This window comes from Talpa occidentalis, unplaced genomic scaffold, assembly GCF_014898055.3.
Source record: "Talpa occidentalis isolate TD23 unplaced genomic scaffold, MPIMG_talOcc4v2.1 talOcc4.8, whole genome shotgun sequence".
NCBI lineage: Eukaryota > Metazoa > Chordata > Mammalia > Eulipotyphla > Talpidae > Talpa > Talpa occidentalis.
In genome coordinates, this window is record NW_023605194.1 from 12510554 (window position 1) to 12532369 (window position 21816).

General features: G+C 41.8%; 1 protein-coding gene across 5 annotated transcripts in view; it reads right to left on the reverse strand.

Moving 5' to 3' along the window:
* Positions 1–582: 582 nt before the first annotated feature.
* ACSL5 (acyl-CoA synthetase long chain family member 5) overlaps positions 583–21816 on the reverse strand; it is a 43901-nt gene continuing 22667 nt past the window's right edge. For all 5 annotated transcript variants that reach the window (XM_037496511.2, XM_037496510.2, XM_037496507.2 and 2 more), the window contains exons 4-22: positions 19971–20035; positions 19761–19862; positions 18011–18110; positions 16537–16715; positions 15759–15791; positions 15620–15671; positions 14196–14269; positions 13827–13904; positions 12612–12746; positions 9920–10054; positions 9311–9406; positions 6768–6840; positions 6404–6492; positions 6010–6126; positions 3911–4054; positions 3262–3363; positions 2717–2788; positions 1593–1739; positions 583–849 (exon numbers count right to left, since the gene is read on the reverse strand). In XM_037496511.2, coding sequence (XP_037352408.1) covers positions 1599–1739; positions 2717–2788; positions 3262–3363; positions 3911–4054; positions 6010–6126; positions 6404–6492; positions 6768–6840; positions 9311–9406; positions 9920–10054; positions 12612–12746; positions 13827–13904; positions 14196–14269; positions 15620–15671; positions 15759–15791; positions 16537–16715; positions 18011–18110; positions 19761–19862; positions 19971–20035 — 1787 coding nt within the window. In that variant the 3' untranslated portion in view covers positions 583–849; positions 1593–1598. The remainder of the gene's footprint in view (positions 850–1592; positions 1740–2716; positions 2789–3261; positions 3364–3910; positions 4055–6009; positions 6127–6403; positions 6493–6767; positions 6841–9310; positions 9407–9919; positions 10055–12611; positions 12747–13826; positions 13905–14195; positions 14270–15619; positions 15672–15758; positions 15792–16536; positions 16716–18010; positions 18111–19760; positions 19863–19970; positions 20036–21816) is intronic.

A 21816-nucleotide genomic window follows, 5' to 3' on the forward strand; every position in this document is an offset into this window, starting at 1 on the left:
GGCTAGCACAGGAGGTCAAAGAAATGGGAGGGGCGAGACCCAGGAGAGACCTCCCTGTCCATTCCTGCCTTCCTTTTTGTTGATGATGCTCAAGAAAATATTCTCGAGCATTCTAGTTGTTTTGGGTTCAAGGTCTAGAAAGACTATCCAGGAATATTCTCAACTCTCAGTAGAAGCCTGAAAATGAGTCTGTTCAAGACTACTTAGGGAACAACCCAAGGAAAGGAAAAAGAACAATATATGCTCAGTTGGGCATTTGGCCTTGGTAGTATTTGTTGGATTACTCATGGCTGTGGGGTAAGATGGCCTGTTCTTGACTTATTTTCCTTCAGTAGCCCCCCCAACTTGGTTGCATATTAAAATCACCTGTGAACTATCTAAAAAGCCCAATGCCCAGGCTCACGTGCCATAGACCTTGTTAATCAGAGTCCCTAGGGTGGCACCCAGCCCTGATTTAGTATCTTTTTAAAAGCCCAGTTCATTCTAGTGTGTAGCCAAATGTGAGCGCCACTGGCTTATAGACTGCAGAGTGGTCCTTGTCGAAAACTGATTCTCATGGTGCATGAGGAAACAGCACATGGCAAATGTTTGCAATAGTTTATTTTAAAGGCATTTACAAGTAGAAGCAACACGTGTTGTCTTGGGCTAGTGTACAGCAAGAACTGGAGTCCAGGAGAGATAAGTGCCGTCAGTTCCTTTGGAGAAGACAGGCCCGTTATGAGTGTCCTGCTTGCTCGGGTCTTTGTTCACAGCTCAGGAATCTTCCATCCGTCTTGCTTCGTTTACCCGAAAAGTGCACTTGCTAGAAATCTCAACTCCTTTCTCCACTGCTTCCAGCTCAGCAGCAAACTAGAGAACAGATTTAATCACCAGATGCAGTTTCAGGATATTCTATTTGGACAACATGGTCCAATTTTTAATTCTCCCTCGTCAGAAACTAGGAAGTTTGGGGAATATTCAGGATGATCAATTTGTCCCTTTTGTACTCAGTCTTTAATGTACATAGAAAAAAAATTGTCTCACAGATACGATAAATATTATAAGTTAGAATATAGAAATATTAGTTATAAAATATAGAAAATAAGTTAAAACTTGATTTACTAGCATAGTAATGTTGTGATCTTTAAAATAAATAGAAACATGAAATGACCAACTTTCCAAGCTTAAAGCCCTCTTATTTTGAACATTAGAAGGCTGACGTGATGGGACTGTGAACTGGTAAGGTTTACTATAAATCAAGGAAAAAGTCAGCTGGCCACGTTGACCCTAGAAATAGTGAAATAGTTACTCAGAGGATGGAGATCACAAGAAAGTGACAAAGAATACAAAGAAAAAGATCTAGAAGAAAGTAGGTGTGTCGCCCTAAAACCTAGGTCAGCAACATTTACGATGGAAAAAACATGATTTACTTAATTCATGGCTAACCTTCCACATAAGTCTCAGCAGATAATTTTAAAAAGCCCCAAACCATGCTTTTGTGATTTAGTAGGTAAAACAACAGAAGGAAAAGCCAAAAAGTAAATATGTAAGATGAGTTTTTAGTCCATGCTCCCCCAGGGCTGGCTGCCCCAGCCCCTTCCAGCCAGACGTACCTGAACCTACTCTTGGATGGTCTCATAGAGGCTGTCGATCTCGGCCCGAAAGTACTTGGCAAGCTCTCCCCGCTTTGCTTTCATTGTTGGTGTCAACAGCCCATTTTCAATGGTAAATTGCTCCGGATGAAGATGGATGTTTTTAACCTGGAAGAAATGATGAAAGCACACGCACACACCCCCATGTTTACTTGTGATCTGGACTTTTCTGTATGTGAAGAAATGCAGAGACTGTTTCGCCTTCTGAAAATGGGGTTGATGAAGGGAGAGGAGGGAAAGAAATGGATCATACCCATTCTGTCATATTCATAATTTGGGGGAGAGATAAATAAGGAAAAGGGAGAATGGATACTAAACTGCCAAAAGGAATGAACAAGCAACGCTAAAATGTCGCTGCCATCTGTGATAATGAGTTAATGGTATAAAATCTAAAATCAATTCTTTGGAAACTGCATTTGAACCCCATTGTGTAACTCTTAGACACTGAGAAAACTGGTAATTACTAGAGGGGCTGGTGGTAAGAAGGAAGGGTTGGGGGCTCAACATTAAGCTTAAAGCATCTCTGGCCTCCCCAACTTCCAGAAACTACCATCTCTATAATAAACAGTTTGTTGTGGGCCTCCCTGGTGGCGCAGCGGTTGAGCGCTGGGTTGTGAAGCTGCCCGCAGCCTCTGCAGCGCCAGTTCGATCCCGGGCTGCTCCCCAGTCACCAGAGGAGAGTCCCACATGGTGCACAGACCCCTCCTGCCGCCCGCTGCTCCCCTCAGCAGTGTACTTTGGTCCTTCTGCCTGCTCTGCTACCCTCTCTGGCTCTGGTGAATTCTCTCACCCTCCCGCACTTCTGACTGTACCCAGTGCTTGTATAAATAAATAAATAAATAAATAAATCTTAAAAAAAATAAATAAATAAACAGTTTGTTGTTCCTGGAGCTTGGTGGTAGCTGAGTGAAGCAAGCACACATCTAGAGGGGTGAAGTTGTACTTCCCAAATTATAGTTATGTAAATGATTGACAAATCAATCCAATTTGAGAAGAAATGAAAATCAACTCCATTAATAAATGGGAACTTGAAATACAATTTCCCTTGTGACTTGAGAGACCAGGGTAGGATCAGTACAACATACCTGCTCAAAGGACTTAAGGCCACTTTCTTTCCCAATTTTCCTCAAGTCTTCTAGAATGGCTTCCTTTATAGTCTAAGAATAGAAAACATAGTGTCAAGCATTGCTATAAAACAGCATCAGGATGAACCAACTGAAATGCCTATAATAACTCATCAGGATAAAAGCAGGGTATGGAATTATGTGCAAGCACATTTTACACATGTTGCTCAAAACGAGAACACTGATATGAGAAGAAAAGGCAAATCTAAACGTTAATAGGGGTTTTCTCTGAATGATGCTTTATTCTCTTATTTTTCAATTTTTCCCCCAAAATGAACACGTAACTATAAAGAGAACAGCTGTGTGTATGTGTGTGTGTGTGTGTCTGTGTGTGTGTGTGTGTGTTTAGTTCCCCATCCTATCCTCCTATCTAATAAAAACATTCAATGGATTTGAGTCACATCTCACAGATGAGGAAGTGTCTGTTCTTCCTGGGAGGGCCACACTCTGGGCCTCCCGTCCCCCACAGCCCGCCACAGCTAGGGGTTTCCCTCTGTGAGACTTACTTGGCTCTGGCACAGTTCTTCTGTGCTGCCCTTAACCCCAAGTTTGGCTGCAAATGAGGGAAGCGCATCTGGGTCGGGAACCACCACTGCTACCAAGGATGACTAGGGAAGAGAAATAAAAGTTGCAGGGTTGCGAGAGGAATGTCCCCCAGGATAGCTTCCTAACCATTTCCCAAGACCCCAACTCTCAGTCCTACTCAAACCTTACTTCAAATCCTCAGGGAGGGTTTCTCTTTACACAAACATTCTATTCAAATTTGATTGTTCAGGGGATTCAACATTAAGGCATTGCTGGCCTCTCCAGCTCCCAGAAAGCTAGTGTAAGTGTCTGTCTCTATACAGTAAACCATTTGTTGTGCCTGAGGAACTCCTGTTGCCATGGAAACAGGGCAGCATGGGGTTCTTTACCCAATGGCTATTCTTTAGTATAAAGGTTTTAACAACTCCATTCATTTGTTTAGGGTTCACCCTGGTTTCAAAAAATATTTTGTTCACTTATAGGACCTTACTTGAGGTTTGGACTGTAGCTTCATTTCTTCAGTTTTCTAAACTCAGATTTTTCTGTCCTAAGCCCATCTATACAGATTACCCTCAGGAAACCATCACGGTGTGTGAAAATGGCCATTGGGGGAAAAATTGTTATTATTACCCGTAAGCTGTCTCCGTGTACAAAAACCTGTGCGACTGGTCTACTCCTGATGTAGATATTTTCTATCTTCTCTGGAGCAATGTACTCTCCTTGTGCCAGCTTGAAAATGTTCTTTTTACGGTCGATGATCTTCAGAGTCCCATTCTGTGAAAGCAGATGACACCATCAGTATTTTTGAGCTCTAGCGAGGGGGTCAGAGGGGAAGAGCTCTGACATCACAGGTGTCTTCCTTCTTTAAACTTGACTTCTCTGAAGACTTTTGGGCGAGACTTTTTCCTCTCTGGCTGTGGGGGAAGGGCGGGAAGCAGCCCCCATTCGTGACTTCATGGAGACTAAGCATAGCCTCAAAGGAAATCACTGACATCTGCTCTCAATTTCCAATAACTTAATCTCCAATTATTCCATTTGCAGAACCCTCAGGAATCAGGAAGGAGTTTCTTTCATGAGACTTATTTTGACTGAGTTAGGTCTCCCTTCCCTGGCTGCCATTTAGGCAGTCCTCCTGTTAGGAGGTAGGAGGCTGAACCTTCTGCACTTAACAATGCTAATCACACATGTCATTCACTGCACCTGTGAGGACAGAAGCAGGACTGGGGGCTCCTGCCCAACCACCAGAGACCATTGGCCACTGGATCTTTGTGTTAATTGATCTGAGCAGCTTAGGTGCTTAGGGATTTGAGTTGCAGAATTGGGACAAGTGGCAAATACAGTGCACTTGATCACACCTTCAGTAGGGCAAAAGCCTGAACCAACTCTGGAGCCATCCACGAGGCTGACTCAAAAAAGTAACCGTCAGTTCAGCCCAACAGACATCTCAAAGTAATGAATAAGGCTCAGGTCCATATAACCATGTCTGTTGCCTCCATCTGAAGCTTATCAGAGCAGGGAACTTTTAATGTACAGAAGCACATATGTTAGCAAACTATCATTAGCCACACCCTAGGTCATACAATACATCCTTGGGACCAGTCTCCTCGGACAGCTACTGTCAAGCATTCCTTGAAAAGTCACTTAAATCTTGAGAATACTGAGTATCAAAGGAGCTTTCAAATTCAGCCACATTCCTACTCCCCAGCACACAGGAAACCAAGAAAGCTTTTCTGAGAGAAGACTTCTTGGAAAACTGCCTGCAAGGGCTCTAAGGCTCCATCCTCACTGTCATGCAATAATGTTCCCTCCTCTCCGGAAAACAGATGGCCTCCATGGAAACTATGGACAATGTTTTATCTGCAAGTTATGCTCTAATGAAGAGTGTGTCTTCCTCAGATGAGGGTGGTGATGGTCACTGCTAGTCTCTGTGTGCCCCAGCTTAGAGATCCTCCTTCTTTGTTTTCTTGGTGTGTCTCTATACAGTCACTGGAAAGAAACTTATCCCTCTGAAGTTCATCAAACATCAAATTATAAGCCAGTGAGGTTGTCAAATGGCAATGTTTGCTACAAAAAAAGTGAAAAGTAAAAAACAAACAGAAAACCACATTCCCTTTCCTGGAGAAGTCATGAGAGCATGACTTCACTCGTGAGAGCATCTATTTGAATGTCAGGGCAGCCATGCCAATGCTGAGGCCCAGGACTGTCTGGCCTATTAAAAATCCCCTCTTTGGTTTGGGTCTGAAAAGAGTGCTGATAACCCTCACTGCTGCTGCTGTTGTATTTGATAAGGCACAAAGCAAGAAGCAAAGCCTCCCACAAGCCTGTGTCTTGTGGACACATCGAGATCACATTGAGATCAAATGTGATCATTGCCATCAAGATCTTTCTGGCCTTGAGAAAGAAAGCCCCTGGAGTTCAGCAGACCCCACCCCCACTTTCTCACAATTACATTTTTGGTCCGTGGAAGAACTAGGGTGAGAACACACTTCTCCCAACTCCCAGTCTAGGTTCTGTCAACTGGATAGTTGAAACTTCTAGACAGTCTCCCAACCTCTGCTTAGTCTCCCAATTTCTTCTCTTTATATTCAGAGGAAGCCATAGCCAGGTGGAGGATGCAGACCTCCCCTTCAGCTGCCTCAGCTGATTAGCCTCCTCCATCTCTGCTATCAGCAGATGGTTGTACCAAGTCTAGCAGCTCAGACTCCCAGAAGTTCTGCTGAAACACCCACCGGGAGCCAGCGACCGATGTCTCCTGTGTGAAGCCAGCCATCCTGGTCCAGGGCCTCACTGCTCTTTTCAGGGTCCTTTAGGTATCCTTTGAACACGTTGGTGCCCTTGATGCAAATCTGCCCACGAGAGGGTACAAGGTGGTAACAATAACATAGGCTGCCCATCCTGGCTGGGGCACATCACAAAGCACACCCCCACCTTGAATCAAGTGAGGGCTTCCACTACAGTGTAAATATATCAGATTTAAACCCCCAGGGTAGAGGACAGGGAAGGAAATTACTCAGATACATCCAATTCCTTGTTAACAATCTCAGGGAAGTCAACCCCAAGCTTGCTCGAGATTGTGTGCTCACTGTGTTGTCTGGATGTGACCTCGGGTCACCACTTACTCACCTCGCCTTCATTGTTCACTGAATAGTAGTTCATGTCAGGCACGTCTTCCAGCTTCACATGGTTGCAAGCCAGGGGTGCTCCGACATGGCCTAGAACACAGCACACTGAGTCAGCTGGGAAGCCAGAAAGCAGCGACAATACAGGCATGTTTTGGAGATATCTATGGACTGACACTAACAGAATAAGACTGGAGAATCATCTGGGGCCAATGATGGATAGCAGCAGGAAGGCCTGCACTGAAACCTGTGTTTGGCACTTGCCATGTTCATGCAAAGAAGTGAGGTTTCTTAAAGTCATATGTCCTGGTTCAGTTAGGAACCTTCTCATACCCACTGTGCCTCCTGTCCCTTAGGAGGGGACCTACCTGATTCCCAGTCCCCAGGAGATGTAAATGTACAGCCGGCAGTGCACTCGGTTTGACCATAAGCTTCATACACCTGGGGAAAGTGAAGAAGGGCTTTGAGACCCACTCATGATAAAGCACAAGGGGATCCTACCCTGTGGCCAGACTGAGGACAGCAAGGTCTCTGAGGTTGGAGGACACGTGGTATCTGAATACCTTGAATTGATGCCCAAAGCTGCTAAGTCTTGACAAGTGGGGAGTCACCCCAAAGCCAAAAAGTTCTAGAAAGAAACAAAAGTGCCCTTTGGGGAACGTGGCATTTTAAATCAATGGGAAAATGTAAGTTGTCTGTTAAAGATGTACAGTCCAGTGGTGATGGACTTGAACCTGGGAAATGAAAAATGACTGTAGGAATGGAAGAAAATGAGTCACATTCTTCAAGAGGAATAGCTTTAAGTGGTATAGAACAGGTGGTGACAAATGTTTTCTGTGTAGGATCAGACAATATTTTTGGCATTTTGGACCATATGGTCTCTTTCTACTACTTAGCTATGCCAGGGCAGCACAAAATCAGCTTCAGATAATACATATAAATGGGTGGGTTTGCCAGTGGGTGGGCAAGCTCCCCTGAAGGGAGCCCTTGCTCACCCTTGGTACAGAAGATAATGTTGACTGGAAGGAGAGAACAAGAGCTACTGCAGGATGGGGAGGCTGGGGACGGGCAAGCTGGAAGAGCCTCAGGGGATGGCATTTCTGGCAGGGGTGAGGCTACAGGACCTTCTGATCTATTGGTTTTGGGGATTGAGAGTAAGGAAAGTATTAATGGCCAAAGTTATCCCACTTCTGGGTATTTAGTTGAAAAATACAAAACCACTAATTTGAAGGACATATGCAACCTCATGTTCAGCACAGCACTGTTTAGTCAAAAGTTAGAAAAAACCTACATATCCAAAGACAGATGAGTGGATAAAGAATACATGGTATAGACGCAGAGTAGAATACTACTCAGTGATCAAAAATGATAAACTCATGCCAGTTGCAACAACTTGGATGGACCTAGATATATGATGCTAAATGAAATATGTCAGATGACTAAAGACAAACTCTGTATGATTCCACTCATGTGGTTACAAAGAAACAAATGAACTAAATAAAAGAAAAACAAACTTCAACTGTGAGATCAAATTAGTGGTTACTAGAAGGAAGGGGAAGAGGAGGTGATTAAATAAGTTAAGTTTAAAGGGGTCAATTGTATGATAATGGACAGAAATGGACTTTTAGTGGTGAACTTGATGTAGTCCATACATATGTTGATTTTAATGATGCATGCTTGAAAACTATGAATATTATGAACCATTATTACTTAGATTAAAAAAGAATGGCCAAGAGGGTTTTGGTTTAACAAGTATTTTAGAAGACCTCTGACTATCAATTTATAGTCTTTTTTTTGATGGTGTTTACACAAATAGGGATACTCTGGACGTGGCTGTCTGTTTCATTCATGCTGTGCATGTTGGTCAAATGAATGAACCAGTTGGCCATTTGGGAAAAAAATATGACAATATCCATGCCAAAGCCTTGCACAAAATTCTAGACTTAATTGGAAGGCAGGAGAAAATATGGATAAAATGAAAATATGGATAAAATGTCTTGAAAAATTTTAGGGTTAGGAAATCCTGTTTACTTAAAAAATCATAGATAGAAAAGATTAATCAGATTGACTACATAAATATCTGAAACTTTTAAAGAGCCGTACCCAAGGCAAAAAGGCTTAGAAAAAGTATTTCTAACATTTTTTCTAATTTTTCAGTATTACTACCACACAAAAACCCTTAGAAAGCCATGTGAAGGAGAACCAAATTATTCTTTGTTCCTTTTTCTCTAAGAAAGTAATAATTCATACAAAAAAATGGAACTGCCAATAAGTGATACAAAAGATGATCAGCACTAAAAACAAAACGGCAATGAGGTTTTTCGTGTGTCTGATTGATGAAGATTAGATGACTGTCAGAGCCTGTCACTGGCAAGGGTGTGGGAAACTAAGGTCTATGCATTCTTTGCAGGAATATATAAAGGGAAGTGTGATGATTTGCATGAGCATATAAAAACACTCATTGATTTTGATCCAATTATGCCCCCAGGGATTCATCACACTGACTTGATAACTGTGAAAATACTAAAGGAACACAAATATCCTTATCATTTCATTAATAAAAATAGTGGGGGGGAAATGGTAAGCTACTGTCCATCAACAGGAAGCTACTTATTTGGGTACACTCAATAAATAATTGTGAAAGTTTTAAAATGCCATAGGTCTTGATTGGACAAGTCAGTGTTGATGGGGTGCTCCTTGACACGTATTTGAGAACACACACATCTTCTCTGTAATGGTTTCTGTACTTAGATGCACAAAAGAGGTAAGTAGGATAATTGGTCTTAATTTTGAGATTTTTTGATGACTTTCTCTTTGGCACTTCCCAGTGTGTTTTCATTTTTATTTAAACAGCAAACTTTACTGGTGCAAAAGTGAAATAAGTTATCTTCAGAAAAGGTGCTTGACTTACCGGACATCCCAGCGCTGCCCGGAGGAATGTCAGCACAGGGGAGGAGATGGGGGCAGCGCCAGTGACCATGATGCGGACCTTCCCACCCAGGCTTTCCTGTTCAGGAGAAACCAAAGATCCACTGAAATCTACTCCCTTGGCCTCAGTTTCCCCTGCTGCAAAATGGGTAGAACAGCCAACCTAGTGTTTTGTGTTTGAGAATTAAACTAGTTAATTTAAAAATCACTTAGGTTAGGACTTGGTATTGAGGAAAAATACTTAAAAGTTAACTGGTATTTTCCTCACTATCTATAACTGGGATGAGACCCACATTTAAAAAAAAATACTCAAGATAATATATATTCTTGCTCCCTTCAGATTACTTATAAAATCAAGAGACCACTTATGAGAATAAGAGAGAGTCTTAGAACCTAAGAAGAATCCATTTTCTGCTTTTTGACCAATTCCCTTTAGTGAGAGTTGTTCAAGCGAGATCTCAAAAGGTGAGGGAACATAGTGCCAAAGCATCTCCAGTTAAAGAGCTGCTCCAGCATCCAAGGAAAAGCCAATGTGTAAAGTCAATGGACAGCCCCGCTCTTTACCGCTCTGTACAGAACGCACCCAACCTACCTGGATCTTATGAAAGATCAACTTGTCCCAGATAGTGTTTCGTCTGATGATGCCCTTTTTCACTTCACTGAACTTACATGCAATAGCCAAGTTCAACATGAACTTCTTAAAGGGTGTCTTGGCTTCATTTTGTACCTGCAAGATGATAGTTTCTCTTAGCTGGAACCATATTGGAGATAGTGAAAAACAATGCCTTTGAGGTTCTTACAGGAGTGGTTCTCTCTCATGAACTGGGTTGCTGAAAAATGATGAACTTATGGATATACCGAGGAAGACGTGAACTGAGTATACATGTAGAGCGCCAGCTCCTGCAGGTCCCAGGCCTTGGCAAACAACTTTGACAAGTGAAATCATTTGAAGACAGCTGAGATATCTTCACAAGGTGACTATCACCTACCAAAAAAATCCCCTGGGAGTACTAAATAAAAAACATTTGGGGCTTCCTGGTGGCGCAAGGGTTAAGCACCACACTGTGAAGCAATCCACAGCCTAAGCAGCATGAGTTCGATCCCCGGCCAAACAGGGAGAAACCCACATGGTGAAGCAAACCTCTCCTGTCTCGCCCGCTGCTCCCCTCAGCAGTGTATTTCAGTCAGTCTGCCTGTTCTATTCCCCACTGTCTCTTGTGGATCCTCTCACCCCCCACACCTCTGGCCTGGACCCCAGCTCTTGTATGCATAAATAAATAAATCTTAAGAAAAACCAAACAGTTAATGGGTACTTTTGGGCTTCAGATTTAGTAGGTCATAAAAGGACCCAGAATCTGACTTTTTTATACAAACACCACCTCTCCCTCCCCTAGTCCCTTACATTCACTAACCTTGTAGGAATGCCACCTTTCTCTATATTAAAGTTCCTTCAGCCACACCATTCAAACCCTACTGACTTTCCTACTGAGATCATTTCTTCCCTTTGGGAAGAATGGCACCATTTTCTTAGCCCACAGTATTTCCCTCATCTCCCTAACTCTGCCCCCGCCCCCGCCATGATTCTGATCCTTCAACTCTGCTTCTACCAAAGGAGAGCTTTGTCAAGTACAACTCAAAGAAAACCCCCTTATTTATAAAATTAATCTTGAATTCCACTGTCTTGCCTTCAAGATACCATCGTACTAGAAGCTAGAGGCAAGGAAATCAAAGTTCTAAAGTTCAAAATTTAAAGACATTTTTCCAGCAATCTTTCATATTTAATGGAAATGTCCATTTCTGGGTGTCCAGACAAGACTGCTCATACTTACCTCCTAACTAGGCTCTAAGCATCTACTCATGCCCATCATTTTGTCAATATCTCATCATTTCTCTCCAAAGATTTACATTCAAATGCTGCCTGCATCATGAGTTCCTGATAGTTCTTCTATTAGGACACAACCTACTTCCCATGTTATAAAATAACAAAATTGTCAAACAACAAAACAAAAACCATAACAACAACCAAATCCAGCAGCTCTGTAGCTTTATGAGAAACGATCAGAATTGCTAACAATTCTGTTAGAAATAGGGGCTTTCAATGTTCAGGGGTCATATGTTTTCTAGAATGCTGCCTGCTCTGTCCCTGGAGCTTCGGAATAGTATCTGGTGAGATTCCCAAGTGAGAAGAAAAATTCTAGAATTTCAGGGATAGGAGCCAAAGCATGTGAAGAATGATCATGTGATTTTTCCTTAGGGCTCCATGTCTACGGATCAAACACATGTCAAAGAGCCTGGGCTCTGTTACCATATTGCCTGGGTTTAAATCCCAGTTCCAAGGAATTGCTGGAGAAATTAGCTAGGCAAGATGAGTGATCAACATTCAAGATGAACTTGGGACATCTTGTACCAAAAAACAAGGAAGCTATCAAAGAACATATGAACAATTTGTTGGGACTCCCAAATTTCAACATGGGAGAGTTTGAACATCAAGAAGATTAATGGGTTAAACATACAAATTGATTAAACATACAAATATGCAAATCACAAACTCATAATATTACAAAGAAAAAGAATATCACTGGCCATTTTGAGGGACAACAGGGCATCAATTCATGATTCTGGAAAATTTAAGGAGTCAAATTATTTATTTTTCATGCTTTTCTGAGAATCTCAGCTAATAAATACATGAAGAAAGATTGAATTAGAAAAAAAATCACCATTTTACAAACTCTAATAAAATTAGATCAGTGGTCAATGACTGCTAAAATGATTATGTGACAGCTTTATTTTGGCTGATCTCTTATTGGCTGACTCTGTGTAGGTTATGCAAACTTTGAGCTTGTCTCCTTATCTGTAAGGGATGAATAAGTGTAGACATAATTTCCTGTGCTTTTGTGAGAATTCTATGAAGGAATGTATATGAAATGTTTACAGTGGGGCCTGGCTTATCTGCAAGAAGCTCAATAACCAGGAGTTGTGTTGAAATCAGAGTAACAACTTCCTCGTAAGTCAGCTGAATGTGAAAAGGCTCCCTAAATCTCTGACTCAAACATTTTCCAGCCCAGGCCCTAGACCTTATCCAGAAGAAAGAGGGTTTCATTCAGTACAGTTTCTCAGGGCTGCCTTTGTAACCATGGCTGAAAGTGGATGGTTGTAGGGAGCAGGGGTGGAAGTGGAGCAAATTTCTTAGCAGCACGGTGTCCCACAGAGCCTGAGTCAGGCCCTTCAACACAGGCCACAGGCAGCTCCTCCACCTGCCAGCCCAGCAGAAGTAAGTTTCGTACCTTGTCATAGACCCGGTTAAGGAGTCGAGGCACTGTGGGAAACACCGTGGGTTTCAGAGTCTTCATGTCATCAGGCAGCAACCGAATATCTCCTTGGAAGAAGCCAACCCTGGCTCCACTGGAGTACACAACGGTCTAAGAACAAGGCCAAAGAACAGGACTCAGAGCCAAAAGGCCAGTGCAGGCAGGGCCTGTCTTGGACAGAATTGAGGACCAACATTCACGTCCATGAGCATTTTTCTCTGGGCAGCTCCCCAACCCAGCATTTTAGGGAAGCAGAACAATGAGAGTCTCCCCCAAAGGCAGGATCAAAACTCCTTTCTACTAGAGTGGTGGGGCCTGTAAGATCATGGGTCCACTCTTCCACCCATAGCTCTGGGTGCCAGTCTCCAGCCTACGTCCTTTGTGGGAGCCCATTTGTTCTGGAGCAGTATGAGAAAAATACTGCCACTTAAACTAAAACGTGCCCACAATTGTAAGACCATCTCAATTTCAAATGATAAAGTGCAAAAATTATGCTTCTTAGAATGAATATTTCATTAATCACATATCAACATTTTAGTCCAAAGAGCTGAATCTTTCATCATTTCATGCATCAACACATAAGCTGGTTGAAGAGGTGGGTGCATGGGGAGCAGAGAGAGGATTTTCCATCCATACCATCACTTGTGTTTCTGAAAGGCCGACTCTGCTTTCAGTTTCCAAATCAGTCCCTGAGTCATGTGAAATGCCTGGTGCCCACTTGCAAGGACAGGGTCCCTCCGGCACACAGACATCCCCAATGGCTCCACCTGCACCCTCTCACCTGGATCAAATGCCCCTTCTCTGCCTTCTATGGGGAATTCCTATTCTCTAAGTCTAGATCTTTAAAAAAATTCTAACCAAAATAAAATAAAAAGGAAGAAATAATGTCTACTTTACCAGCACAGATTATGAGTCGATAATAAGCTCCTGGCTCTGACCTCAGGTGCCCTGTGCAGAGGCGGAAGCCAGCACTGACCCAGCTGGCCACACATAGTCTAAACAAAGGAAGGTTCTGCAGCCATTTGGGAGAATGCCAGGATTGGGGTTCAGTTGTTCCAACTCCTTACCTATCACCTTGCATGTTTGAGAAAGGACTAGAAATGTGGTATAGCTGTCTTTGGAATAAATGTGAGACAGGTAATCAGGACTCCCTTTGCATACACATACCTGGTAGGAGTAAAGGGCACTCACCTGTACAATTCTCTCAAACATATGAGCCAAAGGGAGGTAGGATATGCTCACATCCTCAGGGGTGGGCTCAAAAGAATACTACAGATCAGGGAAAAAAGAGCAGACAATGTTAGATTCATGCCACTACTCCACCCCAGGACTGCCACATACAGTTGTGCAGGTTGTGCACTGAGTAACTCTACAGTGTACCCTTAAAAGCACTGAGTGTAGAGACCTGCAGTGACCCTACAAGAGCAAGGGCTGAAAGCACACAGTCCTCCAGTATTCTCCATACTCAATCTTCAACCTGTTCTCTCTTCCCACCACCCAATTTCAAGATTAAAAATTATGACACATTCACATTTTCATGAGGACCTCTTGAACACTGACCTCCACACATTTGAGAAAAGCAGCAGCATTTGAAACTATATTTTCATGTGTTAGCATGGCTCCTTTGGGGTCACCTGTAGGAAAACAAGAGGTGGAAAGATTCTTTATAGAGCTAGTGAGCAACATTTGGCTTTGAAATACACTACATTGCTTTTCTTCCAAAGAGCTAAGAACTTCTCTAGTCACCATACACCATTTTTATGAATAGTACATGGCTGTTTTGAATTAATGCCCCCATAGAGTCTACTGCTGATAGCATTTTAACCTTCTACTACTACAAGGATCCAGCCACAATCTCAGCAATATAGTCGAAAAGAAAAGTCCAAGTAGCGCTCCCCAAATTCTGCTATTTTTACGTTTAAGACTTCAGACCCAATAATATTATGGAGGTGAACATATGGTAAATGTTCTGGGATACCCACTAGGTTATTCAGGAGGCAGGAGAGCAAAGCTGTCTGCATAAACTCAAAGTCAGAACAGGCTCCACCTGGTTTTGTGATGTAGTCTATGCAGGAATCTATTGCCTACAGGTAAACCAGTCTTTCAAACCCCTCTAATGACTAAGGAGTCAGATAAAGGAGTTTTAACAATGAGTAACCCAGCCTTTGCATCTCCGGAAGTGCATTCTTTAGAAGTCAGAGAAGTGACTACACCCCAGTATCAGTCTTCTTCTGTATATCGATAGCATCAACATATCTTTAGGTCAAGATTACTTATAAAATAGAAAGACTTAAGCTTATAGAAAATCAGTAGAGACCACCCCCATCAAAAATAATTACATTTTTTTAACTTTGATGACTCTCTGTTTCTACCTATATAAATGAAACTCAAACCTGCAAATTGTTGAAATAATTCTCAGAGTAAAATCTGTCAGACTGTTTCCCTGGTTCAACTCCTCATTTTAATTATCTAATAAACATTTTGTCTAACTATTACTGAGACTTTTACTTGAGTTGACACCTAGCTATCACCTAATAAGTTAGGCACAACAGAATGGATTTAACTATAGGTCCTCATGGACCACATCCAAAGGCCTGAAGAGCTCTAATGGGCAGCTGGGAGGGGATATGTGGTTTATGTGGTTCATATTGATCTGTGTAGAACCTTCACTGGGTTCTCTTGATTGAATGAAACCATCCCAGTCATGTCAAAATGACAGAGTGGTGGGTTGGGGAACAAAGTTGACTTTCTGATGCCATCCTTACTATGCCTAAATTCCATAGCATGTCAATATAGCCAGTGCATTCAGTGAGGTTTGTGTGTTTATGCTTATGTTTGTCAATTTGGGCATCTGTACTCAAAGTCTTCAGTTGTAAGTCCCTAAGGATAGGATTTGTTGTCAAGCACATTTATCGATCTACTGGTGGTAAAAGACATGTTTTTGACTGACCAGGGTGCTCTGGATCAGCTTTATGGGCACTGACCTGTGGTCCCGCTGGTAAAGCAGATGATGCTCAGGTCTTCTGGTCTAGGGGGCTGGAAGGGGAAATGCAAGGGCTTATGTACCTTGAGTTTTGAAAGTTGAACATGGCAGACTCAAAATTTGGGCAGAATAAGACTTACCACAGGTTTTCTGAAGTTCTCTTTGCCTATGTTCTATATGAAGAAAAAAAAAAAAAAGAAGAAAGCCTTAGTTGAAATGGATAGACTTATGACAATCCTCTCTTTCCCTTTTCCATGAGAATACCTATGTAGGAATATAACCACAATTCCAACCTGGATCTGGCTTAGAAATAAACATTCAGGCACAATGGAAACAACCCAGAAAAGAACATAAAGTGTCTTGAGTAAACTAAAGAGTGCAGACCCCAAATGTCCCAGCATACTCTTAAGGCTCAGTCATCTAGGACCACTGCTAAAGCTTTATGAATGATATGAATTGTTGAAATTTCAGGGTTTACTACATACCTGAACACTTCTCATATATTAATTCATTTAACTCTTTACAACTGTTCTGCGAGATCTCGAGAACAGGCACTATACTATCCTCATTTTAAAGTTAGGGAAAGGGAGACCTTCAGTAGCTTGCCCAAAGTCAATTAATAGATTTGGATCTGGAACATGAACACAGGTATCCAACTCCACAACTACTATTAAGCTCTGAATTCATCAGTTCTCTGCACAGAAATCTGCTCATTGGTCACAGATCATTCTCCTTCCTTAGCAGGGGTGTCTGAGTCATCTTGGAAAACTATTCTCAAAGCTACACAGCATGAATCTAATTTACTTCTCTCCTACTACCCCTGGAAAACCACCACCTTCACTCTTGTGTGCATGGTCTGCAATTTGCCCACAACATCAGATCAGCCTTTGATCTGGGAGCTGAGTTTTAGCCAGATACCTCAGCGTCAGAAAGGGATAAGATCTCAATTCCATTTTTCTCCCCTCTTTGCTTCAGATCCTCATCAAAAGGATCCATGAGGATGATCATCTTCAGGTTTGGGGTGAGGCCCTTTTCCACATTCTCCAGCAGGACCTGTGCCTTTTGGGATGTATCACAGATCACTGTGATAATATCAGCTGAAAGCAGAAATAGAGACAGAGGTCACTGTTCTGCTCTGCTCTCCACCTGGCTGCCTTGCAAGGAGGAAGAGATTTTGCAAAATTTCAAAGATTACTGGGTCCCCAAAGGAGATTTTATCTGCAATTCAGATTTATTTTGTATAAACCTGAAACCTTCCATTGATAACAAGTTTATTGAAATAGAAGCACATCATTTTTGTGCATGCTGTGACGAGTTTCTAGAAGAGGCCACGGAATTCCTTTTGCTTAAGAGTACAGGACCCATAGGTCACTGTAAGGACTTTGGGATTTTGCTTGTGTTTAAAAAAGGAAGAAAAAGAGTGCGGACAACAAATTCGGATCCTGGGTGTGTCCTGTCAGTGTGTTTGCTTTTGGGGAGGGGAGAAGAAAGCAGAAGGGCAAAAAGAATTTTAATAAAGCATTGATGATTCATTGTACTATTTGCTTTGACACTGCTGGCACAAATACGAAACTTCTGATTTTGTCTATAGTTCAAATGGCTCTATTCACTCTGCTGACCAATTCTGTGGTGGAAAGTAATATCTTGAATATGTGAAAGATCATTACCTGCCCTATGAACTTGGACTTGTTTCCCTAACAATAGTCATTTTTCTCTAAAGACTCAGCATGAGGGCCTCCCCGGTGGCGCAGAGGTTGAGCACCGGGTTGTGAAGCTGCCTGTAGCCTCTGCAGCACCGGTTCAATCCCGGCTACTGGGCAAGGGTCCCACATGGTGCGCAGACCTCTCCTGCCGCCCGCTGCTCCCCTCAGCAGTGTGCTTCGTCAGTCTGCCTGTTCTGTTCCCGGCTCTGGCTCTGATGAATTCTCTCACCCTCCTGCGCTTCTGACTGTACCCAGTGCTTGTATAAATAAATAAATAAATCTAAAAAAAAAAAAAAAAGACTCAGCAATTAACTCAGCTGGTTAATTGTACTGGCTTGGATTTATATAATAGAAAATTAAGCCAGTAGCTTCACAGTGATTTAGTCAAATAAAAGGACTTTTGACCAGTTTAAGAGTTTGACCTGTTTAAAGTAAATAGTCTAAGCTCTAAATGATGTTGGCATACTCTGCTACCTTAAAGCCTTTCATTGAACCTTCTATCTGTCATATCCCTGCTTCATGGGGGTTGGTAACTTCCCTATGAATTATGTTCTAAATAATATAGGACAAGAAGGACTTTGGGCATTTTTTAGGTCACTGCTTTCCAAACCTACTAATAAAAGCAGATATTGAAGAAATTACTCAGCATTCAGAAAGAATCAAGTTATAATGTAATTGCAAAGTTTTACCTTTGTTGACAATGTATACTATGGCTTCTGCTCCCAAAGTGTCATACAGGGGGACAGCTACCATGGAGTACGTGTAACAGGCCAACTCAGAGATGATCCACTGTTTGGAGAGAAGTTCAAGTAAGGACTAGAGAACACTTTGAAAAGGAACAGTATTGATCCAGTCATTCACCCAATAAATGCTTCCTGGGGACCTTTGCATTAAGAAATAATCACTATGAGGACATAGGGACTGCCAGCGCTGATGCCACAAATAAATGAGATAAGATAGGGGCAGAGAAAACCCAATATAAAGGTAGGATGATAAATCTTATCAATGATCCATAAGTGCTATGGAAAGCATTAGGGAGCTTTAAGGAGGCAAAAATCACTTTTAGGGGTTGGCTAAAGCCATCTGGGACTGTTTGGGGAAAATGATGGGAACTGGGCAGTGCTTTGAAGCACTGGTAAGATTTGGCTGTGGTGGTAGAGGCAGAGAAGCATTCAGGAAGAAGGAAACAAATGAAGACAAGCTAACATGACATCAGTATGTATAGGCAGCAGGAAGCATGAAGAGAGATAGGATGTCAATTGGAAAGGTGGCTCAGAATCTAATGGTGGAAGCTAAATGTCAATTTAGGTGTTATGGACTGAATCGTGTGTCCCTGATTCATGTATTTGTGTTGAAGCTCTCATCCCCAAATGACTGCATTTGGAGATAGAACCTTTAAGGAGGTGATTAGGCTGAATGCGGTCACAAATTGGGGCCCCTCTGCAATTATGACTAGAGTCTTCATAAGAGGAGGAAGAAATCTGAGGATGACAGAGAGAAGGTCACAAGAAGACATAGTGACAGCCAGCCATGTGTAGCAATAGAGAGAGACCTCACTAAAAACCAAATCTGCCAACACATTGACCTTGGACTTCCAGCCTCTGGAACTATAATAAAATTAAAGTCTGGTGTTTAAGTCACCCAGTCTGTGCTCTTTATTATGGTAGCCATGACAAATGAAAACACTAGGTTTGATATTGACTTCCTAAACTACATTTAAGGCTATCTCTTTATTGAGACCAGTGTAACAATGATGGAATATATATATTATCCAAAAAGTACAGCAGTGCCCTCTCAGATTTTCAGTAAAGCAACTGGCTTTGGTGAGTATATGTCATCCAGCTTTCTTTTTTTTTTTTTATTTTTATTTTTTTTATTTATTTTTTAATTATCCAGCTTTCTGAAGCATGTGAAAACTTTCTCTGAGACCCAATGGTCTGATAACTTAACTTGAACTTGGAGATGAAATAAATTACAGTTATCTTAATGTCTAAAATCTACTTTCACCTTGATGTGGAAAGATGACTATGGCCAGTCTTAGCAGCAATGAGTCCTTGGTTTATCAGTTTAAGCACAATGTGAAAATTCCAATTCTAATGTAAACACAACCTTCCCTATGACACCATCAAGCTCTCATTTTCCTGTCACTCAGAACTCCCTTATTTTCTTCACACAACAGACTGACTTAAAATGACCCAAAACAGGCTGGAAGGTCAGAGAAGCCCAGTCACCTGATGTAGAGTGCTAGACATTCACCAAGAAATTAAGGATATCCTTAGCTGTGATTCTTTACGGAGGAAGAATATTCAAAGAATATGAAATCTTTAGGTAACTTTGGTGAGTCATCAGCAAGCATCAGAAAGCTGAATTAGGGGTTGGGCTTACAATCCTTACACTTAGCCCTGATTCATTTCTTTGAGTTAACTTCAACATGGTTACCTCTGGTCTATTCTGGGCAAAGATGCCAACATTCTGGTCTGGTGATGGCTTATATCCTTTATGCAAGAGACAAGAGCCCAGGTATTCTGCTCGATCAGACACCTATGAAAGAGAGAACTTTTAAAAAGCAGCCAAGATCCAAAGAGGCCAAATTAGCTCAGGAAATCACATTAGCAAAAGAATTTATATAATACGATGGGCCTGACTTACCTGCTTGTAGGACAGCCATTTGTAGGGCTGGTTTGGTTTTCTATATCCCAAGCAAGGTCCATTGTCTGAAAATATAACATTAAAAGAAAATCAGCTCCAGTTGCAAATCTTTTGGACCAGAGTCAGTAAAAGGAGATTAGGAAGAGATACAACATAAAGGATAAATCTAGTAAGAATATGAATCTTTTATATGCTAAAGAAATTCAAAGTCAGCAAGTAGTAAGTTCTCAAAGGAGAGAGAGTCTTATAAACTACCTTGAAACATTAAGGAAATGCTACTGAGCACTGGTGGGAATGTATGGACACCATGGTAACAGGCATTCAGAGAAAGCCCTGAGTACAAACTAGTCCACATGACATGAACTAGTAACTGTCCACAGCAAACAGAAACAGCTAGTATTGAATAATCTTGGATTAAGCTTCCCTGTAATAAAAGAAATCTATGCTCATAAAAATATAAAAACAAATCAAAATATGAGTCATCAATAATCTTATCACATAAACACTATTGTTAATTTAACACAGATTAATTTTCAGCGTTTCATTGTATAATTTTATAGGATTATGATGGTCCTATAAATACACACATATGGTTTGGTATTCTGCTTCCTCCCCCTATTTGATATAAACATTCCCATGATACTATTTCATCTCTATAGAGATTTCAATGACCTTTTTATGGCCAACCATTAAAGGTTCTACCATAGCTGAATTTATCTCATTGAGGGTATTTAAGTTGCTCCCAAGTTTGAGACCATAAATAAAGCGCTGATAAATATCTTCAAGTCAATCATTTCAAATTTAAAACATTTTCTAAGAATAGAATCCCTTAAGGGAAATAACAGAGAGGGGTCGGGGGGAGGGAAGGGCCAGGGGATGGGGTGTGCCAAGACAGCTTTGGTTTGGGGTAACTGGGAGCCTTTGTGGCTATTTACTTTCCCCCCACCAGCAAATATCAAATCGCAGACATCAAGTAATGTATATTTTTAAAGTCTGCTGATTTGAGAGGTTTAAAAAATTTCGCTTTAGTTGACGTTTCTTTAACAGCTTGTAAAGTGGGATCTTTTCTGTGATTAAGTTTTATGTACTCTCATGAGTCATCTGCTAAAGTACTTTGCCCATTTATGAGGCTTATAGGACCTGAGAACACACACACGTGTGCACCCACGTACACACACAGGTGAGTGCATGCACCCACCCATACGTTGCCTTCAATTTTCTTGTAATTTTTTTTTTTTTTTTTAGAGGCATGTTTTATTTTATTTATTTATTTGTTTGTTTGTTTTTGTTTTGTTTATACATGCACTGGGTACAGTCAGAAGTGCGGGAGGGTGAGAGAATTCACCAGAGCCAGAGCGGGGAGCAGAGCAGGCAGAAGGACCGAAGTACACTGCTGAGGGGAGCAGCGGGCGGCAGGAGAGGTCTGCGCGCCATGTGGGACCCTCCTCTGGTGGCCGGGGAGCAGCCGGGGATCGAACTTGCTCTGCAGAGGCTGCGGGCAGCTTCGCAACCCAGCGCTCAACCGCTGCGCCACCGGGGAGGCCCTCAATTTTCTTGTAATTGTGTCTGATGCTTGGCAACAGAAGACGTCCACTTCTGAACAACAAAATTATTCAGACGTATTTAAAATTAGAATAAGTCTGGGAACAGCCACTTACTAGAATGAATAGTAATCTCAGTCACAGAAGCCTCGGAAGTTGTGTATCAGGCAAAGGCACAACTAACAGGCTGAGAAGCCGGGACCTCTAAGCCAGAGTGAGCCTGAATTATAAATAGCAAAGCAGAAGGGAAGGAAATTTTATAAAGCAAATCGAGCCAAATTGCTAAGAGGAATTCAGGTCTTGCC